Genomic DNA, 26,342 nt, shown 5'->3' with positions numbered 1-26,342 from the left:
GGTCCCTTCCACCTCTAAAGCTTAAGAACCTACAAAGAAAACCAACCTGTCAGCCAAATCAGTATAGGAGGACTTCATAGAGGAAGTGGTATGTAGTGATTATTAAATGATATTAAGTGATATTTAAGCTAATTAAATGATAGAGAGATTGTCTTCAAGAAGCCTACTCTCTAGTTGGGGAGGCAAGAGGTAGTCGTGTGAAAGATGGTAATGGGCAGAATGCCAGCATAATTTTACAGATTATCTGTCTGATAGAAATTCAGAAGAGAGACTGGAGGAATGAGATGAGTGGCCTAAGAGGACTTTGAACAGGTGTGCCCAAAGCAAATGGGCAGTGATGAAGTTGAGTGGGTGGAGGGAGGTTTATGCCAACTAACACAAATTACAACTTGCACCTTTCACAGTTCTGTGTGGTTTCTTTGTTCTGAGATGTGCTGCTGGTAAACAAGCGGGTCATTCCCTCCCTTCCCCCCACCTCATTTTCCAACAGTAGGCCAGTTATCCTGATTATAGCAACCCTCAAGAGTGCTCTTGGGAGTGCTCCTCTGGAGTGCTCTTGCTGGCAGGGTGGGGATTTTTGTCTGGGTCCCTTGCTAAAACCTTCTCTTTCTGCTTTTGGTACTAAATTGTCCTGTGGCTTCTCCTTCCCCCCTTTTATTATGTCTTTGCTAGATTCCTGCTTTGATGATAACCATCTGCCCACCTTAATTTTCCTCCTAGTTTCACTTGGATGGTCTTCACTTCCTAGACCAAAAGCACTATGTGATGCTGTCCTCCAGTGTTCAGATATGTATCTGAACATCATGTATGTGTATATGTACATGTACAAGTACATGTGCATGTATATACCTGGTAGATGGAGGCCTCTGATGGCTGCCATTCAGGGTTTTTTTTGGGGGGGGCGATAGGTGTAGCATTACTCTGTTAACCATTGCTACATAATAGGTTCTAAGATGTCAGATATGAGGTTTCATTCATGTTATGGATAAAACTCTTAGTATTGAAGTAGAAAGAATATTGACTCTGGGTTCAAATCCCAGATCAACTAGTGTATAATAATCGCTTAACCTGTCACTTAATTCTGGGCCTTCATTTTCTCATATGTAAAGGGAAGGATTGTGCTAGATGGCTTTTCTCTTCTAGCTCTAAATAATTGTGTGTGTGTGTATGTAAAATTCTGCCAGTTTATTTCTGATCAGGAAATGATTATAATCAAGACTAGACAAGGACTCTGTTAAGTTAGGGTGGCAGGCATAAAGTTAAGGTAGGAGGTGAAAGAATGTTTTATCTATAGATATATACCTTTTTTTTAAGACCCCAAATTTCTGGGCACTAGCGCCCAAGTTTCCAGTAAACATTCCCTCCCTCTTTTTTTTTAACTTTACTTTTTAATTTTGTGTTTATGGTCTTTGTGCTTTGAAATAATTTTGCCGTTCCCTTCTGCCAGCTGTGCCTGGAACAGGAGAAATAAGCCAAGACCTTTGGAAGTTGTGGTCTGCATCTGCGTTCTTGGTGTTTGCCAGGGGTGGCAGGTTTGTGAGCCCTGAAGTGGGATAGCTAGCACCAGAGCTCAGTGAGAAAAAAGGGAAAATACAGAGCATTCTGCAAAACTTAAAACTCTGAAAGTACATAAGAACTGTCATTCTAGAAATGCCAAGTCCTTGACTGCACCCTGGGAATGGTTGGCCTGGTGGGCCTTCACTCTTTAGAGCAAGAAAGAATTATGACTTTGATTGTGGTTTTTTTCATGGGGGTGAGGGGACACTCAGAAGCGGGTTGTTTTCTTGGTTCCTGCTTCTCTTATTTTTAGGCCTCTCTCTTCTAGAATGAAAGGCACCATTTGCCAGGCCCAGGTCATCAGAATTCTAAATCCTGAGTATTTGGAGTTGAAAAGTGTTCAGTGTAGGTCAATGTTGGCATGTGAAAATTGCCCTGGACTGGCAGATAACTTGGTGAAAAATTTCACTTTCAATTTTTTTTGGAGATCGTTTCCTTATTTAGTCTTTTAGAGAGCTAGAGAGCCATGGTGAAAACAAATACTGGTAAGAACAGCAGTAAAACAAACAAACAACAAAATGACAACAAAAACCAAACACAGACAACACTGATTTCCCAAAGAAACAACAACAAATAATAACAACAAAACCCAACCTCTTCCTGTTCCTCAGGTGTGCTATGACTAAGGTTTTATCTGGTAGAGGTGAAGAAATTAAAAACAGTGTTTGTTTAAGGGAGAGGGTAGGAGAGATATTGAGGGGCGACAAAAGCCCTGGGGCACCAGGGGAACCCACAAAAGCAGGCAAGTTCTCCCAGAGCCCATGTGCTGAGGGCAGGAGTGAAGGAAACATGGGCTATGTTTTTCTTTTTTTTGCACCACTTTTATTTCAGTCATGCTAGGAAGGCTATTTCAGAATCCTTTCATTTAACTCCAGCAGCTGTTCTCAGGATAAGAAGGGAAGCAGCATCTTGTTGCAGCTTGGGACCAGAGCATTTGAAAGCAAACAGGCAGGAGAGAAATGTTTTAACAGAGAGCAGGCCACCCTGGGGTAGGCACAGAGCACTGTAACAGGTGCCTCCTTCCAGGGAGGAAGACACAGCTGAATTCAGAAAGAGGGAGCAGGTCAGCATTTAACCTGTTTTAAACAGTTTCCCAGAAGGCTACAAATAAACAAAGCTTTCTATGAAAAGTAAGCAAGTCTGAGTGTTTGAAAAGGAAAGTCAGCTTTCTCTTGCAAAATGAGCATCCTGGAACAACTATCTCCAATGATTGAGAAGGGAAAGAGGGGATGGAGTGAGGAGACAGACTTTTTGAAAATGAAGTGTGGTCCATCCTTCTTAGCCTTGCCATCAAACTCTTGATGTTTTTGTCCTTAGTAGAGCCTTGTAGACTTCTGGGGATGATGCAGAAGCAAATATTTGCTTTGGATTCTCTTTTAGGTGTAATAGTCTTCTTTACCTGCAACCTCACAGTACACTTTCATCTTGAAATTTTGAAACTTCAAGAGAATAGAGTAGAATGGATACCCTCAGAGGGGCAGTAGACATTGACAGTGATTGAAGAAGGGTAGGAGAAGATGGTTGGGCCTCAGCAGCAGGATACTGTGGATGGGGAAATGAGATTGAAGCAGTGTGATCAGTGGTACAACGGGTGATCTGGCTATCCGGTTTCATCAGCTCACTTCTTATGCCATGGGAGAATCATGCCTTCTCTCTGTGACTTCTTTTTTCCCAGGACTTCTGTTTTGTTGGTGTGAGACAGGGCTTTGCCTGACACTTACGTGTCCCTGCATGAAAGCCTGGATCAGATTTGTGTAGGCATGTGAGGGAAGACACAGGTGGTCAATAGACACTTGTGACTTACAGGGTCAGCTATTGCCAGCCTGCTCACCATATGGCCTTAGCAGTGGTCTGTGCTTAAGGCTTGGTTTTCCTTTGGTTCATGAACTGTCATTCTGCCCTGACTCAGGGTGGGATCATTCTGATTCATGATAAATATGAGGATGGTGTTTGGAATGCATCATCCACAAATGCTTATGGTCAGAATCTTACAGTGTCAAAGCAGGAGAGGGATCATTGAGGTCAAATCCCTCCTTTTTACCAATGGGGAAACTGAGGTGCACAGAAGAGAATTGATTTACCCAAGGTCACACATTTATTTAGTTTAAAGGAGTATTGATTTAGAGTTCGGAGCAAACAGAGCCCAAGCCTGCCATTTTGCAGTTGAGATAACCAAGGCCAGAGAAGAGAAATTATTTAATTAAATACATGGCCATGTATTTAATTAGTACATAGGCTTATAGATTTAGAGCTGGAAAGGAACTGAGAAGTCACTGAATCCAACCTCATCACTCCAGAAGGGAGAAGTGACTTGCCCAGGATCACACAGCTAAATGTCTGAGGTAAGATTTGAGCCCAGGTCGCCCTGACTCTAAGTCCTTTGCTCTGCACTACTCCAAGCTTCCCCTTCATTGGTGGTGAGGTCAGAACCTAGGTGTCCCAATTTCCCAGTCCTGTGTTCTTTCCACTGTGTACTACACTGCCTCTAAATAACAACCCTGGAAATTCCAGTGGCAACAATTGAGGAGCATTCCTATACAAAATTGACTTGACTTCTGACAGGAGTGATTTTTATGTGCAGTAAAAATTCAAGTAATCTGTAATCTCTCTGGAAACCTTAGAATTTTGTTTTTGACACTTCACTTTTATAGTAATGATAACTATTGTTGCAGCAAGGTGGCCCAGTGGACAGAGCACTGGGCTCAGATGAAGACTCATCCTTCTGAGTTCAGATCTGACTTCAGGCACTTACTAGTTGTGTGACCCTGGGCAAGTCACTTAACCCTGTTTGCCTCAGTTTCTTCATCTGTAAAATGAGCTGGAGAAGGAAATGGAAAACCACTCTAGTATCTTTGCCACGAAAACCCCAAAATAGGGTCACAGAGATTCAGGCATGACTGAACAATAACAATAAATGATAGCTATCCCCTAACATTCTGCTTTATTGATTTACAAAGCACAGAACATACGTTGTTATCTCCTTTGATCTTGCAGCATTGTGTAAGTTGTGCAGCAGGATCAGAGAGATTTAAGAGACCTGACCCTAGAGGCACAGCTGGTGGTAAATATTAAGGGTAGGGTTCCAACTCAGGCCTCTCTAGACTCCAAGAGCTTTTTCTTTTGCACTACATGCTGTGTTCTCATTTTACAGATGAGGAAACTGAGGGAGACAGGGTGAAGTGACTTACTCAGAGTCACACAGTTATTACGTGTCTGAGGTCAAATCTGAATTGACTCCAGGGCTGTCACTGTATCTGCTGCGTCACCTAGCTAGCCCGTTTAAATATCGAAATCCCAAACTCCACCCAAGCATTCAAATCCTAGCTTTGAGTAGTTAAATAGGATAGGACCTGGAGTCAGGAACACCTGGGCCCTAATCTGACCTGAAATGCTTACTAGCTATGTCAGGGGTGGGGAGCCTGTGGCCTTCTAGGTCCTCAAGTGTGGCCACTTGACCTAGAGGGCCACATGTGGCCTTGAGGCCTCAGGTTCCCCATCCCTGAGCTATGTGATCCTGGATGAGTAGTCTCTTAACTTCTGCCTCACTTGCCTCAGATGCAAAATGGGAATAAGTTTGATAGCACCCACCTCTCAGGGTTGTTGTAAGGTTAAAGCAAGATAATAGTTTAAAGCTATTGTACTTTAAAGTGCTATCTAAATGCTGTTATGACATTATTAGGACATCTCAGGGGCATTATAGGTTCACCCCAGTCCTCTAATTCTGTGTGTTTATAAGGCAGTTAATCAGCAGATATTTGTCGAGTTCTTGCCATAAGTCCAGCCTTTAGCTAAAGCTGTGGGGAGGTATAAAGCACACACAGTCCTTGGACTTGGGATCCTTTGAATCCCTTAGATGATGGTCAGAATGATGATGTGATTCAGTTCAGTCTTCACTAGTCAAGAGGGGGAAGCTCTGTTCCAGTTCTGAGGTTCTGGTTTCTGAAAGAGGATGTTGACAAAAAGCATCAGGCTGATGCCTTCCAATTAATTGTTGATAGAAGGAACTATGGATTTTTCTCTATAAACTAAGGGAACATGATAACTGTCTTCAAATACTTGAAGGATTATCTTATGAAAGAGGGATTCAATGGCTGAACAAGTTGTGGCATATGAATGTAATGGAATACCATCGTGCTGTAAGAAATGATGAGCAGGCAGACTTCAGAAAAAAATCTGGAAAGACTTATATGAACTGATGCTGAGTGAAATGAGCAGAAACAAGAGAACTCTGTACACAATAACAGCCACATTGTGCAATGGCTAACTTTGATAGACTTAGCTCTTCTCAGCAATGCAAGGATCTAAGACAACTCTAAAAGACTCATGATGGAAAATGCTCTCCACATCCAGAGAGAGAGAGGAGAACTGTGGAGTCTGAATGCAGATCAAAGCATACTATTTGTTCTTTCTTTTTTGTTGTTTTTGTTTTTTCTTGTGGTTTTCTTTGTGGTTCCTCCCATTCATTCTATTTCTTCTTTCCAACATGACTAATGTGAAAATATATTTAATAAGAACCTATAGGTAGAAACTTTATCAGATTGAATGCCATCTTGGGGATGGGAAAGGAGAGGGAGGCAGAGAAAATTTAAAACTCAAAAGCTTATGGAAGTGAATGTTGAAAATTGAAATTAATTTAAAGGAAAAAAAAAAGAAAGAGAGATTTGAATTATTCTACTTGAACCCTGAGAACAGAACTATAATGAGAACAGTCAAAGCTGCAGAGAGGCAGATTGGGCTGGGGGGTAAGGAAGATCACGGCCTTCATCTCAGAAAGGCCATGGCCATAGCCACCCAACATCTCATTTGAAGCCTTATCTGGTAGCAAATGACTCAACGGAAATCACATTTAACCATCGATAAGGTGAGGCAAAGTCCTCTCTCAGTTTGGAGAATAATAAGAGGCTGCCGGAGGAATAGAAGGACTTTGTCCAGCCACACCTCCCAAGTGTTTGTGGAAAACAAAGAGCTGTACAGAAGTGGGATGGCAGGAGGGAGAGAGTTTCTTCTCTCTGTAGAAGTCTTTGGGCAAAGGCTGATGCCCACCTGTTGTGAATATTGTCAGAGGGGATTCTCGCTCAGATATGGATTGATCCAGATGGTCTCTGAGGTCTCTTCCAATTCTGTGAAAGATTGATAACAAGGCTTATAACAAAGACAGCTTTCTCCTTAACTCAGATAACCAGAAGACGAATCACCATTTTGCATTCCCTAAGCATTATGGCTAATTGAATATTACCATAGTGACTTTTTAAAGGTATGGAGACTTCTAAAGGGAAAAAATGTGGCAAATTTGTGGATATTTTTAAATTATCCTGTTCTTTGCATTATATAGTCTATAGATTGCCAGACTTTAGACTCTGGAGATAACAACAATAACAGTAACAAGGGCTTAAAGTTGGAAAAGCAATTTATAGACATCATCACATTTGTTCCTCTGTTAGGTACAACAGATATTACTATCCCCATTTTACAAATGAGGAAACTGAGGCTCAGGGAGGTTAAGCAACTTTCCTCTGGGCACACGGCTGGTCCGAGTTAGAGGTGGGATTTCAACCTAGATCTCCCTGACTCCATGTTCTATAAAACTGCCTGACATTTGTGTAGCGCTTTAGAATTTTCTAGAGTTTTAAGAGCAGTGTCACAACCTCTCCATGGGTAATTTTTTATTTTATTTTTAAAATTTTATTTATTTCATCATCATCATCATCATCATCATCAGGCAAGTCATTTATCTCTGGGCTCTAGTTTCTTCACTTTGGTTGGACAGGTTTTTTTTTTTGAGGGGGAAAGTAGGGAAAGTGGGGTTAAGTGACTTGCCCAAGACCACATGGCTAGTTTTTGTGTTAAATGTCTGAGGCTGGATTTGAACTCAAGTCCTCCTGACTCCAGGGCCGGCGCTCTATTTACTGCGCCACCTAGCCGCCCCAATTGGATAGGTTTTTTATGACTATTCCTAAAGCCTGTTTTAAGTTATCGTGAGTTTAGCCATCATTTTCTAAGTGTGCCTGATGATAAGCACAACACTACCACTGAGTCATTTTGATTATGATATTGGAAAACAGGGCTTTATTTGCCCCCACATCCCAGGACTCCACCCCCCAGAGCCTTTATAGTTCTTTACATCATCTATGTTTGAAAGTATCCCATTAAAATGGTAACCCTTCCCAGGCACACTTTATGTACGTTGTCAGACTATAATATTATTAACAGACCACCAAATTGTGTTTGGTCAATGACCAAGAATCCTCCCCACCTTGAATGTTTGATGAGCTGCCACTGACAATGCTCAATCTTTAGTTCACTGGAGGAGAATCTGTTTATTTCATGGTTTTTAGAGTTACATTGCAGGAATCCAGTATAATTTACTGTATTGTTACCATCTGGTTCCTCAGAGTCTGTTTCTTTTGGTTTTAATTGTGCTTCTTAGGAAACACACACATACACCCCATTGGAAAAATAAGCCCCTTCCTCCCTTTTTTCCACAAACACTTGGGAGGTGTGGTTGAACAAAGTCCTTCTAGTCCTCAAGTGGCCTCTTATTATTCTTACTCCCTATACCCTCTCAGCCCCCCACCCAACTCAGAAAAGTTTGTCTAAGAATGCCACTTTTCAGACTGTTTGAATGATGCTGTTTAGAAGGGTGATGGTCTCCAAATTGAGAGAGGACATTGCCTCAGATTATAGATGGGTAAATGCGGTTTTCATTGTTGCCTAGGTCTCTTCTTCCCAAACAGTAGATTATTTCCCCTTGTAGAAGCACATAGCAATGTTTGCATTGGCCTCCTGAGTGGATTGAATCACTCTGCTACCAGATAAGGCTCCAAATGAGTTGTTAGGTGGCTGTGGCCACAGCCTTTCATAGATGAGCTGTTTATAGGAATACTGGGATGGTAATTCTCTTCCCATGTTTGGTTGCCCAGTGTTGGGTGGGGAAACAGAGCCCAGACATTGATGTGGTGATGTAGGCTGGGGCCTCTCACTTTTTCTTGATGAGTAGCTACTTTTGATTTCTCTGAAGTCTTCTTTTGACTCGATGGGGGTGGTCAGGGGGTGATGAAGAGCTCTGGTCTGTGACTGAAAAATGGGCGGGCATCTTTGTGAGATCTCATGCCACCTGTGGCACTGTGGGTTGGAGCAAGTGTCTTCTCTTCACTGTTGATCCTTTTCTCCTTATTGAGCCTGGGACTCTACTTACCAAAACCCTAATGCCCCCTCTCTACTACATGTGACTAAAGACCTCTCCAAGAGTCAACTCAAGTGTATCAGTCCATCTGTACACATTTGTTAAGCACCTTCTTTTTGGGAGACATCATGTTAAGTACAAAGGGATACAGTGACAAAAAACATGGAACTTGCTGCTTTTCAAAGTACTTGCAGTCTATCAAGGCAGACATGTATGTGTGAGTATAGAACAAATATAAAATAAGGGATTTTGTTATTATTTTATTATTACCAGGCAGTTAGGGAGGATGGTAGCAGTTGGGGAAGTGGGAAAGCAGGAAAAGCAGGAAGCAGTTGGGGAAGCAGGAAAGACAGTGTGAAAGGTAGACGTTAAGCTGAACTTTGAAGGAAGTATGGCATTCTGTGAGGCCCAGCTGAGCTGGTATGTGTACCAAACATGGGGAATGGGCCATGCAGGTACAGAGATAGGAATCAGAGGGCTGTGCAGGGACAAGTCCATTTGGGTTGGTCTATTGAGGGAAGTGGAGTAATGTGCAATGAAGCCAGAAAATTTAGATTGGGGTCAGATTGTGAAGGACTTCCAATTTAAACAGAGGAATTTCTTTTAAATCCTAGAGGCCATAAGGACTCATTGCAGTTTATTGAGTAGAGGAATGTATCCTAGTTGGACCTGTACATAAGGAAAATCACCTCTTCTATAAAGCCTTTTTTAATTATCTCCAAGTTTCTGGAGATTTCTCAAATCCTTCTGTTTTCTGAATTCCTAAAATATTGATTAAATGTAGTGATTGTTTGGCATTTTTCAATGTACCTTTGTAGTGTAACTCATCTGTATCCACAATCTGTCTAGGATGATCATGACAGCTGACAATAGTACCAGGTGGTGCAGTGGATAGAGTGCATGTCCTGGAGTCAGGGGGACCTGAGTTCAAATGTGGCCTCAGACACTTAATAGCTGTGAGACTCTGGGTAAGTCACTTCACCCTGTTTACCTCAGTTTCCTCATCTGTAAAATGAGCTGGAGAAGGAAATGGTGAACCACTCCAGTATCTTTGCCAAGAAAACCCCAACTGGGGTCATGAAGAGTTGGTTTGGACATGACTGAAACGACGCAGCAGCAACAACAGTTTTTGTGCATTGTCATTTGATCCTCCCAACAACCCTGTGACCATCCCCACTGTATCATCCCCATTTTACAGATGAGGAATCTGAGTTGCCAAGAAGTTGTGATATGCTCATGGTGTCACAGTGAATGCCAGGGCTGGTATGGAAACCCAGGTGGTCCTGACTCCAAGTTCATTGTTCTTTACAGGATACACTGCTTCTCTGACTTGAGCAATTTGTGAAACGGTGGATAAAGCACTGGGTCAGGGGTCAGGAGGACCTGAGTTCAAATCTTGCCTCAGACACTTCCTAGATATTTGGCCCTGGACAAGTCAGTTAACTTTTTGTCTGCCTCAGTTTCCTCAACTGTAAAATGGGAATAATAATAGCACCAATCTTCCAGGGTTGTGGTGAGGATCAAATGAAATAATATTTGTAAAAACTGCTTAACACAGTGCCTGGCACACACACACATATGGCATATGTGTATTGCACACATACACGTATACATGCACACATGCATAGCACACGTGTATACACATATATGCATACATACATATATATACACACATGTATATATGTATGTTTATTCCCTTCCCCTCACTTAATGCCAGATTGACAGCCCCTCCAAGACTGGGTCTGCTTCATGTATACATATACATATGTCATGCTTCTATGTTGAGTACCTCCCCTCCTTCCCTTTCAGCTTCCTTTTGTGTACTGTCTCCTACCATTATATTGTAAGACTAGGACTGTCTTTTTTTGTATTTGTATCCCTGGCACTTAGCTCAGTGGCTGACATACCAGTGTAGATTTGCCACCCTTCTTCAATTTTCTAGTCTCTAACTATTCTGGGGCACTGAGGAATTAAGTGACTGACTTGAAGACCTAGCCAGTATGATGTGTCAGAGGTGAGAATGGAGTTAGGATTGCCCTTCTTAGGAAGCTCTCTGTGTCTCTCTCTCTCTCTCTCTCTCTCTCTCTATATATATATATATATATATATATATATATATATATGAGGATTGTACACAAAAGTATAACTCTATCTCCATTTCATACAGCTTGTTTTTTTTTAAAAAAAGTATACAATAAATTCCATATGTCAACTTTCAAAACTACCCTGCTTGTCTGTGCTTCCTCCCAAAATTCCTTTTGTTCTCTTTCGTGAGTTTAAAAGTGTTTCAATGACTTTGTTTTTTTGCATCTTTACTACCAATCCCTTCTTTCCTCTCACCCCCACCCCAGTTAAAAAGTGAAAGAAATTATCTTTTTATAAAAACCAAAAATTAAAAATTCCTTGTGTTCATGTCCAAAAAAAACCCATCTGCTTATTTTTGCATCTTGAGTCTGTCTCCTCTCTGTCAGATGGGTGATATGCTTCACCTTAGACTTTTTGGAAGCATAGTTGGTCATTGATCAGGGTTCTTAAGTCTTTCGAAGTTGCTTTTTCTTTACTGTATTGTCTTTGCATAAATTGTTCTCCTCCCTGTGCTTATTTCACTGTGCATAGATTCCTATTACCCAGGAATCTCTGAGATCTTCTTTTTCATCATTTCTTAGAGAGCAATAATACTGTTACATTTGTATATCTCAGTTTGTTCAGCCCTTCCCCATTTGTCTAAGATTCAGTCTGAAGATCTAGTTCTTTTCCCCTTCCCCTTCTTCAGTCTCCCCTTTGGATCACAAAGTTTGCTTTAGCTATGTTCGTCCCCTCCCTGGGATTATCTTCCCTCCTAACTTGGCCTGTCTCCCCATCTCTGTTTTTTTCTTGGCTGAGTTTGATCTATTTCTACACCAGACTCTGTGGTTGTGCATGAATATGCGTGTGCATGTGTGGGTTCAACCCTCCTTTGTCTGTTTCAGGTAAGAGTGAAGTCCGTCTAATGCTTTCCTCCTCCACCCCCTTTCATATTTGTAGACTCTTTTCACACCCTAGTTATGAGAAATAGCAAGTTCCACTCCCTTCTTCCTTTCTACACTTCTTTTTCCTCTCTTAAAACTGTCTGAACAGAATCAGTCTACCCTAGGACACCTGTTTTTTTAAATTTCTTTTCTTATTTAACTCTTTGATGACATTAAGGCTCTGAATGGGCAGGTATTTTTTCTCCCCCTTTTAGAATGTTAGCCTTTCCTCAGTTAGTCAGCAAGCATTTATTAAGCACTCACTGATGCTAGGCACCATGTTAAGTGCTGGAGATAGAAAGAAAGACAAAAACATGGACTTTACCCTCAAGGAGTTCAATTCGAATGGGAGAGACAGTAGGAAAGCAATTATATCTATATCTATCTGTCTGTCTATCCGCACACATACAAGACATATACAGTGTAACAATCTCAGAGAGAAGGCATTAATAGGAACGGGGAGGGGAGAACAGGAAAGTCCTTCTACAGAAGGTGGGATTTAACCTCTTTTAAGGGAAACCAGGAAAACCAGGAAGCAATGAAACGCAGAGTCAGGAGATGGAATTCCATCATCACATAGCCTTTTCCATTTACTCAAGAAAAACGACCTCTCTAGGCTTCTCTTCACTCTTGTGTTTGTATTTCACAGTTGTCCTCTTCAGAAGTGTTTGAATGTCTTCTGTTCCATTAAAGGTCTACCTTTTTTTTCTCTTTTGGATTATACTCAGTTTGGCAGCAAATTATTCTTGGTACAGTTTATAACCTTTGCCTTTTGGGATATTGTTTTCCAAGATTTCCTTGTTTATAGTAGAAATTGCTAGATCTTGTATGAACCTTATTATAGTTCCTTGGTTCTTGAATTCTTTCATTCTGGATGCTTGCAGAATTTTCTTCATTAATGAGGAAGCTCTTAACAAACTTGCCTTAACAAATTTCTTTCAGGAGATGAATGGTAAAATTTTTTTTTCTATTTTCATTTTGTCCTTTGATTCTAATAGATCTGGGCTGTTTTCATATATGATTTCTTGAAGAAAAGTATCTGGGATTTTTTTAAAATCATGGTTTTAAGGGAGTCTAAGTTGTTTTAGATTATTTCTCCTATATGTGTTTTCCAGGTCAGTTGTTTTTCTTTTTTTTTTTAATTTTAATTTTTAATTAATTTGTTTCCTTTTAGTTTACAGGATTCAATTCCACAATTCCTTGAGTTTCACATTTTGTCCCCCACCCTCCCCTCCCCACCATGGCAGCATACAGTCAAGTATAGGGTCTGTAAATACTTTTACATTATACATTAGTCAGGTTATAAAGACAGATTGTATCAGCTGGAATGAAAAATGGTAAAGAGGACATGAAACCAAATAAGAGAAGGAAAAAGATCAAGTATTTTGCTTCCACCTGGATATAAACTCAGTTCTTTCTAGTTCTTTCTCTGTATGCACATATTTCTCTCCATCATGAGTCTTTTGGGATTGACTTATATCACTCACTGCATTGCTGACAGGAGTCCAGTCTATCAAAGTTGGTCATCACACATACGTTGTGTCTGTAATTGTGTACAAATTTCTCCTGGTTCTACTCTTCTCACTCAGCATCAGTTTGTATAAGCCTCTCCAGGTAAATATGAAGACCGTCTGCTTCTCATTTCTTATAGTACAATAGTATTCCATAACATGCATATACCACAACTTGTTCAGCCATTCCCCAATTGATGGGCACCCCCTTAATTTCCAATTCTTTGCCACCACAAAAAGAGCTGCTATAAACATTTTTGTACATATGGGTCTTTCTCCCACTTCTATGATCTCTTTAGGATATAACCCTAGGAGTGGTATTGCTGGATCAAAGGGTATGAAAGTATTTATAGCCCTTTGGGCATAATTCCAAATTGCTCTCCAGAAAGGCTGAATCAGTTCACAACTCCACCAGCAATGCATTAGTGTTCCAATTTGCCCACATCCTCTCCAGCATTTGTCATTTTCCTGTTTTGTCATCTTAGCCAATCTGACTGGTGAGATGTGGTACCTCAGAGTTGTTTTGATCTGCATTTCTCTAATCAATAGTGAATTAGAGCATTTCTTCATGTGCTTATAGATGTCTTTAATTTCTTTCTCTGAAAACTGCCTGTTCATATCCTTTGACCATTTATCAATTGGAGAATGACTTATATTCTTATAAATTTGACTCAATTCTCTGTATATTTTAGAAATGAGTCCTTTGTCAGAGACATAGGTTGTAAAGATTCTTTCCCAATTTCCCACCTCCCTCTTAATCTTGGTTACATTGGCTTTGTTTGTACAGAAGCTTTTCGATTTCATGTAGCCAAAATTATCCATTTTACATTTTATAATGTTGTCTAATTCTTGTTTAGTCATAAAGTCTTTCCCTCTCCATAGGTCTGATAGGTAAACTATTCCTTGTTTTAGGAGACTGCTTACAGTCTCAACCTTTATACCTAGATCATGTACCCACTTAGACTTGATTTTGGTATATGGTGTTAGATAATGGTCTATGCCCAGTTTCTGCCATACTATATTCCAGTTTTCCCAGCAGTTCAAGTCAGTTGTTTTTCATAGAAGATACCTAACATTTTTCTATTTTTTAAATCTTTTGGTTTTATTCTAATACGTCTTGCTATTTTTATGAAGTCATTGATTTTTGTTTGGTCTAGGCTAGTTTTTAAGGAGTCTTTTACTTGGGTTAGGGGTTATCACTTTCTGTTCTAAGCTTTTTATTCTCCTTCTAGTTCTCTCCTTCAGAATGTTTATTTCCTTTTTATCTTTTGCTTTAGATTGTTTAGATATTCGTGTAGTCCTTGTGGAAAATCCACTTTCCCCCTCAAATTTCTTCTTATAATTGTTGGGTAGTTACTTTCTCCTTTCAGGAGAATGTCTAGATCTCCAATTATTATTATTATTATTTTTTAATCTGGTTGGTGTCTTTTTTGGTTCACTCATTTCCCTGGCAGTTCCTGAACTGGGCTTTGTGCTTTGCCCCTTTCTATGCTTTTGTGTATGGCGGTTGCCCCTCTTGGTCTTTCCTATCTGGGTTCCTTTGTTGAGCTCCATCTCTTGGAGAACAGTCCCCTCCCTAGTTTTTGAAGTCTAGAATGCTGGCTCTTCAGGGCTCTATGTGGCATTTTAGGATAGAGTTCAAGGAACCTCTGAGACCTGGACCTTTGGGCACGTGAGCGGTCCTGGCCTGCCTGCTCCTCCTGCCCTTCTCCACTCCTTCTGACCCATCTGGAGTTTTTTCAGAGGAGCTTGTTGTTCTTATTACCTCTGAACACAGAGTTTGCAGGCTGCATGGGTCTCTTCTCTGTTTCTGGTGTGGCTACCACCTAGTTTTCCTGTTCTGGGACTGACTTTTTTGACTATCATCTTTACTTTTTGCCTGTCAGATCCTGGTTGCCTTTTTTTTCCTGCAATTCTGGGGTAGAAGAGTCACCTTCCTGATGTCATGGTTCTCTTTGAGGAAGGGATAGAAAAAGTCACTTATTATAGTTTCCCATTAGAGTTATTATTCATTCTAGTATGAATTTTAGACTTTTGCTGTAGCATGTAGGTGGGAGCTGGGAAGTTTGCTTCCATGCAGGCAGCCGTCTTGGCCATTAAGTCAAAGATCATAGAATGCTAACTCTGGAAGGGACTTCCTACATACCTCCTCTCCTGACCCTTTTACAGGAGTGAACATTAAAGCCCAGAATATTGGCTGGAGGAAGGAAGTCATCTCCATCCCTTCTGAAAAACCAACCTCCGAGACAAATGGGTAACACCTCTATAATTGAGTAATGTCGTGACTTTAGGGAGAGTAGAATGGTTTACCTGTAATGATTCTGGTGAAGTGAACTTTGAACTTAGGCATAGGTTGGACAGGTGGCATATAAAGTCTGCTCCCCACCCCAAACCTGCTAATGTTCTTGTAATGCTCTGGAGGACATTGTGCCTCTAGCAAATTAAAGCCACTGGAAAATATGTAAATCCACCCTGGTCTTGTAGGGACAGTAGGAGAATATTGATGACAGAAGAGCAAGCCACTGAACTTCATGATTGGTTTTTCTCTAAGAGTCCTGAGGGATCTGGCACATCTGACTCCACCAATGTAGAGCAAAGAGCTTTTTAGATATTCTTTTCATAAGGTAAACTCAGCACAAAATGATCTTATTGTTTCAAGCTATGCTCAAAATTGCTACCCCGAGGAGAAGGTTGGTGAGGCAAGAAGGAATATGATTACATGGAACATAAGGCTTGCTCGGGCAAGTAGTAATGACTGCAGATAACTGTGTGGGTAACAGGACTGGTGCTTTTAACTTAATAAATATACATTATTCTAATGTAGCAAGGAAAGATCTGAAGATTATAATTACTTAAAATCTGCTTTACAAGCATTTAGGAAAACACATTGGACTGTGCCATTCTTGAAGGAATGTGGCCATGCACCCTTAACAGGTGTCTCAAGGAAACATTTTATTTATTTTTGAAAGGTGATGTAAGGTAATGGATGAAGAACTGGCCTTGGTAGCAGGAAGTCCTTCTTTTGTCATATATTGGATATGAGACCATGGGCCAGTCACTTATCCTTTTGGTTTCTAGGCAGCTCTCTAGAATATAAGTTAAAATGAAGGTGCTGAATTTCATGGTGTGGGAGTCCCCTGTGAGGAAGAAATTTCAGTTTGAGTCTCTATTCCATCCTATTAAAGCGACCCTCAAGTTGCAACTAACTAAAGTGACATACTTATTATTGAGAAACGTATAAAGTCACAGTCCTTCCTCCTTCATTCCTTGCCTTCCTTCTTTTTCTCTCTTCTTTCTTCTCTTCCTTCATTCATTTCTTCCTCCCTTTTCCTTTTTTCCCTTCCTTCTCTCTTTCCTTCCTTCCTTCCTTCTTTTTCCTTATTTATGAAGGTACTCAATAACAATGGACTCAAGAATGGTTGATGTTTGCTTGAACTGGGACATTTGAAGATATTGATGAGGGACCCATCTAGTGATAGTATATCCAGTTGATTTTTTGAGGCTTTTATTTGTGAGTTTATTATTAATTTATTTAGTATCTGTTGTTGTTTGGTCGTTTTAACTTGTATCTAATTCTTCATGACCACCTTTGGGGTTTTATTGGCAACAATACTGGAGTGCTGTGCCATTTCCTTCTCCAGCTCATTTTACAGTTGAGGAAACTGAGATAAACAGGGTTAAGTGACTTTCCCAGGGTCTCACAGCTAGTAAGTGTCTCAGGCCAGATTTGAACTTAGGAAGATGAGTCTTCCTGACTCTAGGTCTGACATTCTATCCACTATGCCACCTAGCTGCCCTTATTTAGTGCTAAGGGGTGACATATAGGTTGAGTAGATTATAACTATAATAATTAATTATACTCAGCAATTTTTAACAATAAACTGTAAAGAATTTTTTTTATGGGGGGACTGACTTTGCCTATATCACTCGGACTTACCCATGATCCTCCTAGGGACTCTTAAACCTTTAAAAAAATTTTTTGTTTTGAGATTAGGTTCCCCGGTCTTGCACAGGTTTGGCCATGCCCCACCTGGCAACTTCTAAACCTTTTACAAACAGTCATGAGTCCTTAGGACATATTCTCTCTATGAAGAAGACAGGGTGCTGAGCTCTGTTATGCTGAGCAATATGTGAAGGTAAATACAGAAGGAGATGATGTATATGGAGTCTTATATGTCTGCTCTAAGAACTCTATTCCCAAACACCTTATAAGGTATAAATAGTATGAGAGACCAAATCAGATTCATCCAAGGATTGTAAATTTAGATCCCAATAGCTAACATTCCTAGTGCACTCTAAGGTTTGAAAAACATTTTACACATGTTAATGTATTGGATCCTAAAAACAATCCTGGGAGGTAAGTGTTATTACCATCCCTAATTTATAGGTGAGACAAAGTACCTTGTCCAGGATAATGCAGCTAGTAAATGTTTAAAGCAGGATTTGAACTCTGGTTTTCTTGACATCAAGGCTTGAGCTCCATTCACTGCATCATGTAGCTAGCTGCCTTATGGGTCATCTGGTCCAACTCCTATTTTCACATGAGAAGAAACACAGGTCTTTGGAGACAAAGTGATTTGCCAAAGTGCATACAACATGTCTAAGACAGCTAGGCGGTGCAATGGAGAGAATGCAAGCCCTGGAGTCAGAAATACCTGAATTCAAATCCTGCTTCAGACACGTACTAGCTGTGTGACCCTGGGCAAGTCACTTCACCTTGTTTGCCTCAATTTCCTCATCTATAAAATGAACTGGAGATGAAATGCAAACCACTCTAGGATCTTTGCCAAGAAAACCCCAAATGGAAACATGAAGAGTTGGTCGTGACTGAAAAAATGACCAAATATATATCTATACACACACACATACATGTACACATGCAATATATATCTCTATCTCTATCTATTTATGTATCTATTTCCTATCTCCTGGACCAGTATGCTTTCAGCTATACTGTGATGTTCATTCTCAAGGAAATAATGACCTGAGAAAAGCCATCAAAGGATGCTAAACTAACCTGGATTGTTGGTGAAGATTTAGCTCCTTTCTCCTGGCCCTGCATATACACACACCTTACTTCCTTAGAATAAACCTAGCTTTGTCAGAGCATGGATCAGGGCCTCATAAACAATCAAGGAATATTTATTAAGTGAACACATGCTTATGTTTTCCTACTAGACATTGGCCAGAAGCTGATCTAAAAAGACTGGGTGTCTGCTTGTAGGATCTTAGAGCCTCAATGCAAGGCAGCATAAACAAACACCAACATGAAGGGAAGCATTTTTACCCTGTTACAGCTCAAACATTTAAAGAGGGGAAGGAAACAGACCCAGCTTATCTTCCTGTTTATTTTTTTTAGAGTCCTCTTTGGTGATACCATTGAATTTTTATGGGTGGAAGAGAAGCACTGATGTGGGGGGTAGGGTGGGAAGAGGAGAAAGAGGTAACAAGCAAGCCCAAGGACAGTAGGGATGGGGAATAGAGTAAACAATGCAAAAACATCTCACTGTTGGGTACTAACTAGTGAGCTGTGTGACCATGGAGAAACCACTGCTCCAGGCATCAGCTTCTTTAAGTATAAGATCAGATGAAAGGATGAGATGGTCTCTAAGGTCTCCATCAGTACTAAGCTTCTGTGATTGGTTTCTGTGAGATGCAAAGATTAAATTTCACCAATATGGTGTTAAGACTAAGGGCTTGGAACATTCAGATGTGCTCAGAGAATTTTATAAGGCAAGTGTCTTAACAGAGAATAATTGAGGGAGAAAGGGCATCAGAATGGCTCATATCTATTTCAGGTCAGGTAAGGGAGAGGAAGAGAATGATGGTTTGTAGCCTATGACATGAACACTGAGTGGCAGATTAGGGTAATAGAGAGAGACCCAACCTTGATATCAGGAAAACCTGGGTTCAAGTCCTGACTCTGACACTAGCTGTATAATGTTGAGCAAGTTACTTAATCACTCAGTGCCTAGGCAGTTCTTGAAGATGATAAATAAAAGAGTTGCTGATTGGCATTCATAAAGGCAGTTATCATTTGCTTTTGTTGTCATTCATTTGTTTCAGTCATGACTGACTCTTTATGAACTCACTTGGGATTTTCTTGGCAAAGATACTAGAGTAGTTTGCCGTTTCCTTTAACAGTTCATTTTACAGATAAGGAAACTGAGGCAAACAGGGTTAAATGATTTGCCCAGGGTCACACAGCTGGTAAGTGTCTAAGGTCACATTTGAACTCATGGCCTTCTGAGTTCAGGCCTGGTACTCTCTCCACTGTGTCACCTAAGTTGACTCTACTAGTGAAATATCTGGTCTGGACAAAATACTTACTGGACAAAAATATATGCTTAAACATTAGAGGGCAAGGCTGAGTGAAGTAAGAGAAGGTATGGTTTCCTTAATGAGGGATTAGTTCAATTCAACAACCAGTTATTATCTGCCTACTAAGTGGGCAACCCAGCTGCCTTGTATTGATGATGATGATGATGAAGGACTTGCTATATGTCAGACATTGGGTTAAATAAGCCCTGGGGATACAGGTTTCAGCAAGCTAGGCACATATTATTATTTCATCCTTCTTGTGATCTTTTATTCCCCTTTTTCTTCTACAGCTTCTGTGGTTACTAAGGGGTCCCAAAGAGGCCCAACTTTGGAACCTGGGAAATCTAAGATGGCGAGGGAGAAGCAGGGCCCTCTTAATCCTCCTGTGCCCTCTTACTCATCCTCTGCTTTCCTCTCACCAGTCCTGTCACTCTGGTTAACCGTCGGCCGCTCAGAAGCAAACCACAAAGTATAGCTGAGGTTCAGATATGCTCATTTTTAGGGTGGGGCTCGTGCTTTTCTTTTGCCACAGTGAGCTAATTAAGGAAAACAAGTTACGTGAGTTAGAAGAGAGCAAGCGACTTTGACCGAGCGTTTCAGAGGGCTCACTGACTCTAGGGGCAGGAGGCAGGAGGCAGGAGGGGGAAATAGATTGCTATTGTTTAAGTGGATGGTGCTTTTTTAATTCACCCAATTTAGATGTTTGGAGTTTTTTTTTGGGGGGGGAGTGGGGGAGGCCAGGGGGAAGAAAGACATTTTCCAAGCTCCTTAAGTGACCTGGGAAAAGTACAGTCTGATGGCCTGTGATAGAGTGAGTTGATGGCAGTTCACTTGCCTGTGGAGATAGAGCAGAGTGGTTAAATGCTTTACAGATGTCAATGATAGGATGTAGAATGGTGCTGTTAAGGTCATCAAACCTCTCGTTTTACAGATGTGGCTGCTAGGAATGGAGGAGGTTAAGTAACTTGTCCAAGGTTACATAGGACTTGTGCCCAAAACTACCTTCCATATCTGTGACCTTAGAATCATTTGCCGCCATTTTCTTTTCTCGTGAAATCCACATAAGGTGTCAAACCTTAGAGGTGTCCTTTACTTAATGCAGAAGGTAAAGAAGACATATTACTTAAAAATGTGGATTTGATTTTTTGTAAACTAAAGTATTTTTAAATGTTTGAGCAAAGCTAGCTATTTAAAGGAAGCCAGTTATAAACCATTTCATAAACTGAAGCTATCCCCTAATTTATCTTCGTGGAAACTTACTTTCCTGTCTTAAATTTCCATAAAGGGAGAGGGGCACCCCTGTAAATAACATGTGTTAATACTCATCCATTATTGATTACTACTTATCCTAGAGAAGATACGAATAGTTATTTCCAGGGTTGATTTATTAGGATTTTTGTAAAACAGAATTATTGCAAAAAGCTTTGAGTTTGAAATAAAGGGAATAGTCTAACAGCAGAAAAAGAAGAATTCCTGGAAAGAAATTATTTTCAGGTGGAGCAGCAAGATTAAGCATATGGACAGGTAAGCTCTCAGCTTCTTTTTTTTCTTTTTTAAAGCAATTGGGGTTAAGTGACTTGCTCAAGGTTACATGGCCGGTTATTTCTGGGTGGGTGCAAAGTATCTGAGCCCAGATTTGATCCCAGGTCATCCCGACACTGGGGCCAGTGCTCTTACTCACTGAGCCACCTGGCCGCCCCCTAAGCAATTGGGGTTAAATGACTTGCTCAGGGTTACACAGCCAGGTGTTTCTGGGTGGGTGCTAAGTGTCTGAGCCCGGATTCGATACCAGGTCTCCCAACTCTGGGGCCGGTGCTCTTACTTGCTGAGCTACCTGGCCCTCCCGAGCTCTTGGCTTCTTACAAATATGAATAACATATGTAAAGCATTTTGAAAATCTTAAAGCCTTATATAAATGCTTTCTTCTTTTTCCCCCCTCCTCCTCCTCCTTCTCTTTTCCTCTTTCTCCTTTTCCTCTTCCTCTTTCTCCATATTCCAAAAGTTAGTTTTAAATCAATTGTTTGAAACACACTTGCACTTAGAAAACAGTATTTTTTTAAAAAAATTTGATTCCTAAATTGACCTAGGAATAGATTCAAACCAAAATGTAGCTAAATTAATGCCTGTAATCCCACAGAGCCTGATCATCCTTTATACTGTTGCTTTGATGGGAAAACTCATCTTGAGTTCAAGGAGCATGTATCCCCTGATAACAGTTGGCAGTGAGCATGGAAACTCCTTCTTCAAACCTGTCATTCATGTGGGTGCCATCACATTCATGTGAGACTCCTAAGGTTTCTGAGGAAGCAGTTGAAGCAGTGGGGAGGTAGAAGGTGATGGTCCTGGGCATCACCAGAAGAAAGAGTGGTATAAGGAGAAGTAGAAGGGAAGGCAATTATGGTTTTGATAAGTGAATATACTCACCTAGAAGTTAAATGTTAGAGTTTATTATAGGTGAGATGCTTATAAATCTGGGACTGTCTGGACTGTCAGAGTTGTATGGGCACCACCATCTTACAGTCATTTGGCCCAAAGCCTCAATCATTTTTTTTTACTTTTCCCTCTCACTCACTCCTCATAGTTAATTACTTGGCTATTCAGTCTTATTGGTTCTATCTCCACAGTGGTTCTCATATACATCCCTTCCTTCCCATACCCAGTGACAGTTACAAATATAGTTTTACCCTTAATCCAAACTACTACAATAATTTCCTTTTTGTTTTTTGTACAAAGTAGTCTCAGCATTTTTGCCTAGGCTCTCAACTGTCTGCAGAACAGACTCCAGACTCCTTAGCCCTTTATTTAAGTCTCTCCACTCACTGCTTGGCCCCAGTTAACTTTCCAGTTTTATCTCCCATTATTCTCCTTCATGTACACTCTCCTAAACTGGCCAAACCAGGTTACTTACCTGAATTTCACCCTCCACTGACCTGCCTCCAAATCTTTGCTGAAATTAACTTTTAGTCCTGGTATACATTCCCTCCTTTTATCTATGCCTATTGAAATCCTACCAGTCTTTCAAGGCTATGTTTTGGTACCCTTGCTCTAGGAAGTCTTTACTAATCTCATCCAGACATAATCTCTTGTTCCTCAAACCTCTTGTAACACTTTGTATCAATAAATATCATCCATTGATCATGTTCTAATTTTGTATTATGGTTATTTTTGTAGCATCTTTTTATCTACTACTTTAAACTCTAAGCCCCATGAAGGTCTTAGTTGCAAATTATTCAGCTTTGTGTCTGCCTTTTATATTGCCTAAAACAGCAAATAGGGTATACTTAGTAAGTGTTTGTTTGATCAACAAAATTTTACAATGTAGATCTCTGGTACAAAATAGTCTGTCATAAATTTTAAAGTCCTTTAATTTGTGAGAATTTGTTTCTGGGCCTAGGAATTTCAAACACCTTGAAAAGATCTTTAATTTATGGAGCCTTTGGTCTGATTTAATTGGGGGAAGGGGGAGGAATAAAACACTCCTTTTACTGATGATCCTGAAAATTCACAGAGGAAGAGCATATTTTGGAATTTTTCTTCTATCCAGATTCTGAATGAATAGAGTTTGTACTAATGAAGTTAGAGCATCTTGCTTCACTTCAATTGGGCTTCTTCTGCTTCCTGCCCTGGATTGATTTCATTGCTTAAGAGTGAACTCTCTTGTCCTCTTACTAGAGGGCCCCACAGCTGTTCAGAAGAAACATTTGGTTGAGAGAGAGAGAGAGAGAGAGAGAGAGAGAGAGAGAGATCCCATCTCAAACACTTCTAATTGTACCACTCATTTTCAATATCCTTCAAAAGGAACTAATTATGTGTAAATAGACATGTTTGGTGTTTAATGGAAGGCCTACCATGTGACACTATTTTTTTTTTCTTTTTAAGTGACTGTGAACATCTGACATTGAAAGAAATAAGAAACTTTCCAGTACCTGATGTGGGCTTACTGTAGTTTCAAACATCATTGGCCCTGTCAAACCATAAATGAAACTGCAGCTTGGAGACACGTTTGTGGTCCAGAAATTAGGTGGATAGAAATCATTGAACTGTTTAAATGCTTGAGTGTTAGAAGAAGGTATGAAACGTCAGTGGTAATATCTGTTTCTCTTTGCAGTTCTATGTGAAACATGCTTTCTTCTCTCTTCCTTAGTGCTGTGGTATCATTTTGTTGTTGTTTAGTCATTTTTCAGTCGCGTCTGACTCTTCATGACCCCATTTGGGATTTCCTTGGCAAAGATACTGGAGTGGTTTGCTGTTCCTTTCCCAGGCTCTTTTTACAATAAACGGGTAAGTGACTCACCCAGGGTCACACAGCTAGTAAGTGTCTGAGCCCTGATTTGAACTCAGGTTCAAACTGACTCCAGGGTGGGAGCCCTATCCACTGCACCACCTAGCTGCTTTATAATTTTCTAGTGAGTGTAAATAGAGTGTAAAGTAGTTTCAGGTCAATTAATTGAATTAAACGTGTGCCCTAATACTTAAATGAATTTGAATTTTATGCCTTGGGGCATTCCCTTTCACATGTGGATCCCTCAGAAAAACTACTCAAGGTTTGAGACCCCCCACCAGAGTATATACTTTTACCAGGCAGAGGATGTGTTAATTCAAACATTTATTTGAATAGTATAGTGAAGAAAATGACAAGATTCCTTCCATGTACAGAGACCCCACAAGGAGAGGATACACATAGGAACAAGTATAGTCAGAGAACATATGAAAAGGCACATATCAGGAACTCATGTGATCAGGGAGTAGATATAGAAGATATGTGAAGAGCGGCAACTTAAACCTCTCATCATGGAGCATTTGTTATAGCCCTGCTGTGCTAGACACCGTTTCTCTGCTTACTACTGGTGTTGTGATTACTGCTGGGTACTTACTAATTATCTCTGTGATGTGTTACTATAGTGGTCACATAGAGAAATCTATGGGTACATGCTTGCTGAGCTCTCTGCTACTGGATTCTGGATGTTCTCTCTTTAAGACCTTCTGCTGATCATTTCTGCTCCTGTCTGCTAGAGTATGGAACCTAGGAAGCTTTTCCCTGATAAAGATAGTCTGATTTATCTTTAGGCAGAGCCAGAGGCTATGAATCACTAAATCAGTCTAATAATAAACATTTATGAAGTGCCTACTATAGTCAGACATTGTGCTAAGTTCTGGGAATACAGTTAATAAAAAGAAAGATAATCCCTGCCCTCAGAGAGTTTACAGTCCAAAAGGGAGACAACACATAAAAGGAATCAGGAAAGTGGGTGGGGCAGTCCTCACCACACACATACCAGAAGGTGGAGGTATCTTGTTACATAGATTTGAAACCAGGTAGGGCAGCAGATACACAGTGGAGTCACCACACGTGGAGAAGGGACTACAGACCAAAAGCTAAGCACAGTTTCTGTAGGCCAAGACTGAGTCTCTTCTTTAAACTCCTTGTGTCTAGAAATTATGCTCCATTGTCCCAGATGGCTGTTTGACTTAGGGTTAGAAATTCCTCTTAACTCCCACTAAGCTCCTTATAGGGATCCTGCGCCTTCAAAACCAATCTCAGTAGACTTAGCCAAAGAAACTCCCACAGGAGTGGGAAGCTGTGGCTTCATGGTTTTCCTTCCCTCTCCTAATCCATCTTCCATTTCCTTCCCTCTACCTAATCTCCTGGGTCTGCCATGCCAAGTGAATTTGAATCACAATAAAAGCTAGGCAGAAGCGAGATTGTCGCCCTTTATACTCTACTCAAATTCTTGCCTTTAAAGACTATAGATCTCTGTCAGTAACAAAAAGACAAATGAACAAAACGCACGACCTTTGGCTATATGGTACTCTTTTTTTTTTTTTGCCTTTTTGGAGGGCAATTGGGATTAAGTAACTTGCCCAAGGTTACACGGCTAGGTTTTGTGTGTGTGTGTGTGTGTGTGTGTGTGTGGGTATTAAGTGTCTGAGGCTGGAACCGAGCTCAGGTCCTCCTGACTCTGAGGCCAGTGCTTTACTCAGTGCGCCACCTAGACACCCTTATGGTACTCTATTTAGACCAGTGTAAAAATCTCTTTTGTCTCCCTACTTATGGATAAAGAATCAGAATTTTAGAGATACTTTTTCATGACTATACTAACTAAGCATTTGGGATGCTGGCCTGAGTTTTGGAAGACTGTGAGACAGATGGTAACAATAGAAATATGAACTGGTTTCAGGAACTTACCAGTGTTGTGGTTGGGAGGCTTTGTTTATTGGGTCTAGAATTTTACGTGTCTAGGAGGAATTTGAGCACTTGAAACTTGGGTCTCCATTTAACAGAAATACCTTCTGTCAAGTCAGCATGGTATGTAGTAAGTGCTAGATTTGGAATCAAGAAGAACTTGGTTTAAATCCTATCCCAGACACTATATCTCTGTGACCTCAAGTAAGTCATTTAATCTGTTTTGGCCTGAGTTAATCATCTATAAAAAGAGGGCTTTAGACTGAATGGCCTTCTAGCCCCAAATTTATATATGAAATCATTAGATAATGATTAAGTAACACTCTCTCTGTCTCTCTCTGTGTCTCTCTCTCTGTGTCTCTCTCTCTCTGTCTCTCCCTCTCTCTCTCTGTGTGTGTGTCTCTCTCTCTGTGTCTCTCTCTCTCTGTGTCTCTCTCTCTCTGTCTCTCTGTCTCTCTGTCTCTCTGTCTCTCTGTCTCTCTCTCTCTCTCTCTCTCTCTCTCTCTCTCTCTCTCTCTCTCTCTCTCTCTCTCTCTCTCTCTCTCTCTCTCTCTCTCTCTCTCTCTCTCTCTCTCTCT

General features: G+C 40.6%; 1 protein-coding gene across 5 annotated transcripts in view; it reads left to right on the top strand.

The window, feature by feature from the left end:
* Positions 1–26,342, top strand: part of SMAD3 (SMAD family member 3) — a 167,234-nt gene that overhangs the window by 27,439 nt on the left and 113,453 nt on the right. Inside the window, exon 1 of one of the 5 annotated variants that reach the window (XM_069098230.1) lies at positions 20,157–21,104. The exons of the other annotated variants lie outside the window; for them this stretch is intronic. Within the exon in view, the coding sequence (XP_068954331.1) occupies positions 21,097–21,104 (8 nt within the window). The 5' untranslated portion in view covers positions 20,157–21,096. Of the gene's footprint in view, positions 1–20,156; positions 21,105–26,342 lie in introns of those variants that run through there. 5 annotated transcript variants of the gene reach the window in all.

This window comes from Petaurus breviceps, unplaced genomic scaffold (assembly GCF_028583685.1).
Source record: "Petaurus breviceps papuanus isolate PSGF00001 unplaced genomic scaffold, PetGlider_PUasm1.0 37, whole genome shotgun sequence".
NCBI lineage: Eukaryota > Metazoa > Chordata > Mammalia > Diprotodontia > Petauridae > Petaurus > Petaurus breviceps.
Note: the sequence above shows the minus strand (reverse complement) of the source record. Positions and strands in the feature narration are given on the sequence as shown.